General features: G+C 36.2%; 1 protein-coding gene across 1 annotated transcript; it reads right to left on the reverse strand.

The window, feature by feature from the left end:
• Nucleotides 1-1,254: 1,254 nt before the first annotated feature.
• On the reverse strand, nt 1,255-6,921 carry LOC104892161 (hypothetical protein). Its single transcript, XM_010678001.4, has 5 exons — nt 6,759-6,921; nt 6,496-6,611; nt 5,930-6,395; nt 3,105-3,232; nt 1,255-1,936 (listed from the first exon to the last, which is right to left on the reverse strand). The coding sequence occupies exons 2-5, from the start codon at nt 6,586-6,588 to the stop codon at nt 1,478-1,480; spliced, it is 1,146 nt and encodes a 381-aa protein (XP_010676303.2). The 5' UTR covers nt 6,589-6,611; nt 6,759-6,921; the 3' UTR covers nt 1,255-1,477.
• Nucleotides 6,922-7,518: the final 597 nt, after the last annotated feature.

Below are 7,518 nucleotides of genomic sequence, written 5' to 3' on the forward strand. Positions count from 1 at the left end.
GGAGGTTGTTAGCACAAAATTATTAAAGTTTTGGCCCACTTCGTTATGTCAAGGTCTGAGTAGGCCATCCAAAGCCCACTTAGATCCACAAAAAATCTTCCATCTACATCAATCAACCACCGAACTCAAATGTAAGAACATGACTATATATTTAGAGCATATTTGGTTTTAAAATCCCTTACTAAAATGGAAGATATTGGGTCATAGTTCATAGGGGTAGACTCTAAAAGAGTAAATATAAGTATATAAATAGAATTTTGATAATATATATACGGGGTGGATGGGATGAGCGGAGATAGCATAAAATCCACACCCGCTCCACCACCCATTACGGGTACAATTTTAATACCCATTCCTGCCCCCATCCATGCCAAATCTTGACTCATTCCTCACCCCACTTGGACGGGGATGGAAAGGATCTCCTACTTGATATGTTCCACGACCATTTCTAGGTATGCGACTATGCGCATATCAAGACTCCTACCACACCCAAGTGGCCAAGTTGCCTCAATCTTCCAACATTTCGGTTATTTATAGTATCACATCTACTCCCTTCAGTTCATAACCCTTCAAAGTTCAACCAACCACACTCATAAAAGTATGACTGTACATCAAATCCGTTAGTTACCATACTCCTGCTTTACTATAGTTTACCTACTTTGATCCTCATTAAAACCAAGTAAATTATAAAAAAGGTTGGTCGGATACATGAAAATGCCGGGCCAAGAAAAGAAATACTACCTCTGTTTTTATTTAGTTGCAACAATTTCTACTTTTAGGTGTTCTTTATTAGTTACAACATTTCTCTTTTTAGGAAAGCTTTTGGAATAATTTGACTATATTACCCTTACTTCACCTACTCTCCCCATTTAATTACAGTACTAGTAGCAGGGACAAGTGGGTCAATTATACTTTCTTTTTTTCATTTCTTAAAATTTGTGCAAAAAAGGTGAATGTTGCAACTAAATAAAAACAGAGATAGTATTTTAAAGTATATGTAGTAAAAGGTTGTGAAGTAGCTCATGTTCTAAAATAGAAAAAGGTGAAGCAACGAACAATTGTGAAACATACTAAAAAAGAAAGGTGGTAAATTATTATAGAATGGAGGAGTAAAAGTGGGTAAATAAATTGTAAGAGAATGGGAATAACTGAATAAGGCAGAGTCCATGTAGTAGCAATTAGCTTTAATTTATTCCCTCTCTTTTGTTTGCCTAATTTTTTTAAAAAAAGAGCCTAATGGGTGTTAATTCCATCTTTTAGCTCTAATATTTTGAGTTATAATCAATAGATATCTAAAGCACAAGGTTACAGTTACACAGACAGAATTTTGCTGCTATAAATCTAATGTATACAGAACTCCTACTTCAAACCAATCTCAAGTTTCTATTCCGTAATTATCACATATCTCATCACCAAGAAAATAAAAGATATACATAAAAACAAGAGAGATTATAAGAGATGCCCACCAAAAAAGACATTAATCTTTCCACCCTTCCTTGTTAAGTCGCCGAGAAGCAAGGCCCCTTGACGAAAGATTAGGCGTAGCAGGCAATGCTGGTGACTTGGGAGCCTCTTCGTCATCCCAATGATCATCCCAACTATCATCCCAACCATCATTTAGTTCGGGACCAATTTTCGACACTTGTGAAATGGGTAACTCCATATCGATGGTCTGATACATGTTCCCTTGATAAAATTTCTTACACAAGCCAGAACACATCCAAGCAGATACAAAAATGAAAAATACACACAGAGTTAGGAATATTATGCAGTGAGTTCGGGTCAAATTGCTGATATATCTGAGTGTAAAAGAATAATGGGTTTCTATTATGGAATCGCGGGGTATTAACTCCTTAAAGTCCAGAGTACAGCGGCTATCCTCTGTCGTCAATAATATTAAGCTATCTAGTCCCTCATACGCCACAGTAACCTTAACCTGCAAGATTAAGAATGGAAATATTAACAGCCACATTTAGTGATCCAAATCATGATTTTCGGTACATAAGAGTCACAATGCAACAGTGAGTGATTTCCCTCACAAGATGAACCTTTTTGTGGTCTTTATGGGAATGATGAGTAAAACTTGTTATGATGCAATGAATTATGTTCATAAGGACATTATATCAAATTAGAGAAATCACATTTGGAAGAATGAACAAACTTGAATAGCTGTTCAGCTGTTGTAATCAGATTATTGTCATGGTAACTGGTAAGGAACGGGTGTGGAAGTCTTCAAACTATATGAAACAATAAGCTACCACATGAAAAGGCCAAAAATCTCCTTAGAGAAACAGCAAAATGGAATCACTGAAGTGCAAAGACCAAATGGTATCAGTATAGAGCATAACCCAACTCAGAATTCAATGACAATACCATTAGCACGCGAACATGACAGCAATTGGTTTATAGGGGATTCAATACCCATACCAGCAAAAGATTTGTTAACAGATTCATTAGATGGTTTATGGCTCAGTTGAACTGGATGTCTCTTAGCTTTGTAGCAAATAATCCGGTTCAATTTGCATTAAGTGGATACCCAAGCAGAGAGTTGATACTTGGTTGGACAAATGAGACTGCACCAGTGCGGAAGGTGGAGAGTTGGAATTATGGGGATTTCAGATGAAGCCGAGGGAGACCAAAGATGACTTCAGCTGGAGGGAATTAGAAAGGATACGAAGAAAATGGACTTACAGGAGCATATAACATTAGAAACAAATGAATGGAGGACAATAGTCTTTGTAGAACACGACATGATAAATTATTGGTTCATGCAGCCGATCCCGTCTTTTGAGATTAAGAATTTCACATCCTTTGTTTATTCGTTTGTTTGAATTGGTATGTCGAAATCGAGCAAGCCACCAAGAGAGATCGACGAACTGTTCCACTAGATTAGTGCAGAAAGATGCAAGTTGGTTAATCTGCAATCCTGCTAACTTATAGTAGCAAACTAGCAATTATACCTAAGATGTGCAGCATCCACTTGATACCCAATTTATCTCTCATTCTCTTGGCAGAAGCACCTTTCAATTAGGTATACAATACGTACACCAACTGAATTCATCACAATGGTGACACCATTACCAACTTACATCAAGCTAATTTACCTTTTTGTCTTCTTTGGGTAGAAGTTGAACTTTTGCTTCCTCCAACTGAACAAATTCAGGAGCTGTAATTGTAACATTAACAGGCTCTGATCCTTTATTCCGAATCAGAAGTGAGAGATCCGGGGAATCTGGAAATCAAGAAGAAATCACATAGATTATAAGAAACACTAATCATGGCAGAAGCTACAAACATAATGAAGCAACCCCCTTCCCCTTCCTCCCTCAGGGAAGAATTACTTGAGATCAGGGCATTCTGTGTTGCAAGTTGCAACACATATGCAGCAGATCAAACCGAGTCACAGAGAGTTATGAAACCAACTAGCAAAATGACAGAACAGAGCAAAGGCAGCCAATTTCGAGTGGCTAAAACCCATATGACTAACAGCATATGCACAGAACAATCTAGATAGGTTCTAGTGTCAAGTTTTTTGAATTTTTGTTACTAGACACCCACAAAGGAAGCCTTTTAAATCAATGTAGACTATATTTTTAAGTTTTTCTCCTGAAGCCAAAAATGGACAGTGGGTATGGCTTGTAGCACTTAAAATGAGATATTCTAGGTGGTGCCACATCATGCGTCATCTTGGTCCTAACTCTTACTGCTACATCATGCCATCATGGACCCTAAGCACACCAATAGGCGTTATGGAAGCCATGGGGAATTCCCTCTAATTTTCATTGATATTTTTCCAACAGCCAGCAGAAATGGTCTTGCATGCATGACGTATTGTATTTGGCACATCGTTCAACCAAAAGGATATCCTGCAATCCTTGATGACATATATTGGCCATTTGAAGAGATCTTACAAGTATGGCTATAGCCTGAGCAATGAGGTTCGTTAGTAGGCAGCTTGGATATAAAAGAGACCCTTCATTCAATTAAACATAGACTTTCCACTGAGTAGTGCTTGGTCTAGTGGTAAGGTTTGTTTCTCACAATTCCCATGTCACAATGGTATCAAACCCCGCTAGAGACACTTCGGGGGGAGCGTTTCCCTTATATTCCCCCCCTTCACACTCCCAAGGGGCCTTGCCTGTGTTGTCAGGTTGCATTGACCAGCGAGATATTCCGATCCGGTAGAGAATTTTTCCTTACCAATTTTTTTTAAAAAAGAATTTAAAATAGATTTTCCATAGAAAACCACAAAGGGTATGGGCATTGCTTATTTTCTATGGGACATAAGTAATTCTGCAGTAGTGTCACATATGGTCTTGTTTGCCAATAGACACCCGATGATACTTCTCTTACATTTTCATATATATTTCTGATTTTCTGTGAGCTTGCAATAAAAGTGCCATTCTTGGTTCCAAAGACTTTCGTTATCCATGGGCGACTTCCGACAGTCAAGAGACCTTGTCAAAAGGAGCCACGAAAATGACTAATGGCTTCTATTGGGGATAATCTTAGACTTATGTCATACTTTATTTGGAGGCACGACTTATAGGCGTTATAGCCTGAAAGATAATCTAATACTATCGGCAACATATCTAGATGGCACCTCTAGATTTTTACACACTTGAGAAGACCATACCGATTAATTAATTGTCAATGGGATCAAATATTTGCTGTGTTGGCTTCTGAGTATAGATTCATAATGGACTGAGTCCTTGTTCTTTTCAGATTTCAACATTCATACATTTTAAGGGGGGAAAAAGGTCAAATTGGTAAGAGCTACCAAGTAATTACCAAGTCCATTTTACAACTCAAACTAAGTTCAAATATGACCAATAAGTTGCAAATAAGTTCAGATCAAGAGCTAGCATTTCACAAAAAATGAAGCTTAACTAGAAAAATTCTATGCACTTCTTATCTATTTTGCTTTCAGATCACACGTCTTATGAAAGAGCTTCTATGTCAGACTGATAAGAGTGTTTATATATAATAACCCAAGCTTTTGTACAAGCTTCTTAAGGGACATCAGTGTCTGAAATTGATATTGAAAATTCCAACTTACAGTATGGTCCTCAACAAGACAATAAGCAATGCCTTTATCTATAGGATGGTTTGAGTACTTCAGAGTTCATATAACTATCATTAGTCATCGTTTGCAAATATGAGCATTTCCAATTTTTAAAAATAAATAAATAAAAGCCATCATTTGCAATTTAATTATTTCTCATATCATTCCGTAGATACTAGTGTGTATTAGTAACTTTTTATTAGAAAGACAAAGCATATGCTCACAAAGAATACTACCTTCTAAGAAGCAAAGAATCACACAACTTTGCCTCAGCAATAAGATTTCTTTCTCACTTTTTCCTTGTTCCTCCAGACCCAGTAATAAGATAAAAACAAAATACAGAGATGATATTTTAGGTACCTAGGAAAGATGATCACTTAATGGGTGTTGCTCAACACTGTTGAGATATTATAACTCACACGAAAATGCATCACAAGTCATAAGGTTTCAACGACAGTCCTTATCCAATAGATGACATACCAAAGCGACAGTGATAATTAGTCTTCCAATTCTTGAATTATTATCCCAGGCAGAACCACCAAATGCAAAAATTTAGCAAAGGCAAAATCATTGTCCTTATTAGTACTATCTTTTCTCTATAGCAGTTCATCGAACACACTCGACTTCAATGGTCATCCAAATAAATATGCTCAGCTACATGCCAAAAACTAAAACTAGCACGCACAAAATCTCAATTTCTCAATTTCTAGTTGTTGAGTTAGGGCAGTGACAAACCAACTTTCTTCATATGGAACAATGCCCGGTCATGCAATCAATCTACAGATACCATTGCACATCAATCAAGTATCAAAATACAAATACCCCAGCCATAATAAAAATAACCTTTAATCAAATAGAACTTACCATTGCCTGGAACTCTCAAACAGGCAGTGAAATTCTTCTTCTGGTCAACACACATTCTAGATGGATCACATTCATCATCTCGAAATTTATCCTTCTCCATTCCTATCAAGGAGCCATTTGATTCTTCATTGCCATCCTTTTTAGGCTCGCTTTTCGATCCAAACCCTTCTCCCAACCCTCCTAAGTTGCCACTCTCATCATCCTTATATTTCAACTCCATATTTTTACTATCATCATGAATTTTCTGATCATGACCTTCTTTAGACTGTAATGACTCACTGATATTGCTCCTATCAATATCTTTCTGAATAACCTCATTCGAAGTTTCGAATTTCTCTTCCTTCTTCACTTGGGTAACTTCTACAGAATCAGTCCCAAATCTGATCCCACCCTTTTGTTCATCTGAATCTTTTGTGTCATTGTTGTTAGCTATTAAGGGACTATTCAGCTTCAAACCACCCTTTTCCTAAATTACAAAAACATACAGATTAATTACTACATACTATAATTTTGATTTCCAAAAAAAGCCAACAATTTATTAGTAGGATAGAATTTGGCCAATTTACCTCAAAATCGACATCAGAAGAGTGCACAAAAAGGAGCAGCAGCAAAAGATTAACAAAAAGAATGAATCTTTTTGAAAATTGAGCAGTACCCATTTGCTTAAATTACAAGCAGATTCCTGAATTATTGTGAAAAATTCAGTTAAACCCATTAAATTACAGAAAAAATTGAAGGTAACCCAGAAAAATTAAAGGTACATACAGTTCAAATTATGAGTTCATAACCCAAAAGAATGAATTAGAATGAGGATCATAAAAGTACTTACTTTCTAAGGTTCCATCTTCAGCAACTTCTCTCAGTTCTCATTGAGTCATTGTTGAATAGCAGACTATTAAAACACCAAAAGAGAGAGAGAGATAGAGAATGGCATTTCTGAAATTTGGAGGAAGTAGCGGGTGAACCAAACCACCAAATTAAAGGTTGCTTTTGCTGCGGGCGAGAAGCAGGCTTCTAAATTTTTGAGTCAAAAAAGTTGTATTGTAGATAAGCCCATTAAGAAATTCAACCATTTAACTTGGTTAATAAGTTGGTAGGTTTTAGTTTGGGGCTCAGAGTATTTCATTGGTGGGCTACTTTAGAAGTGACCATTTAGATTTAAGGGGGGGTGTTTCTCTCTAAAGTTGACATTTTTATTTTTTTTGGGATATCTGAAGTTGTCATGATTAAACTAATTAGGGTAATTTTCTCTGATAATCCTGTACTTTACCTTATTGTTTATGATAGATTAAAAAAAGTTAATATTATAATGACCCTATAACTAATGACATTGTTAGCACGTGACATTAATGATGAATATCTGTTAATAACTTGAATTAAAACGTTAATCTTAGGATATTTGAATTTGATAACTCACCCTCCCAACTATTCATTTCATCATTCCAAAAAAATACACGACTCCTCTGATCTTTTTCTTCTTATTCTCTTCTCTGATCATTCATCTTCTGCAAATTTTTGGAGGGAGAAAATTAGGTAAATGCATCTCTAAACTACTAAAAAATCTTCACTGGAATATAATTCTGAAGAAA

This window comes from Beta vulgaris, chromosome 5 (genome assembly GCF_026745355.1).
Source record: "Beta vulgaris subsp. vulgaris cultivar EL10 chromosome 5, EL10.2, whole genome shotgun sequence".
NCBI lineage: Eukaryota > Viridiplantae > Streptophyta > Magnoliopsida > Caryophyllales > Amaranthaceae > Beta > Beta vulgaris.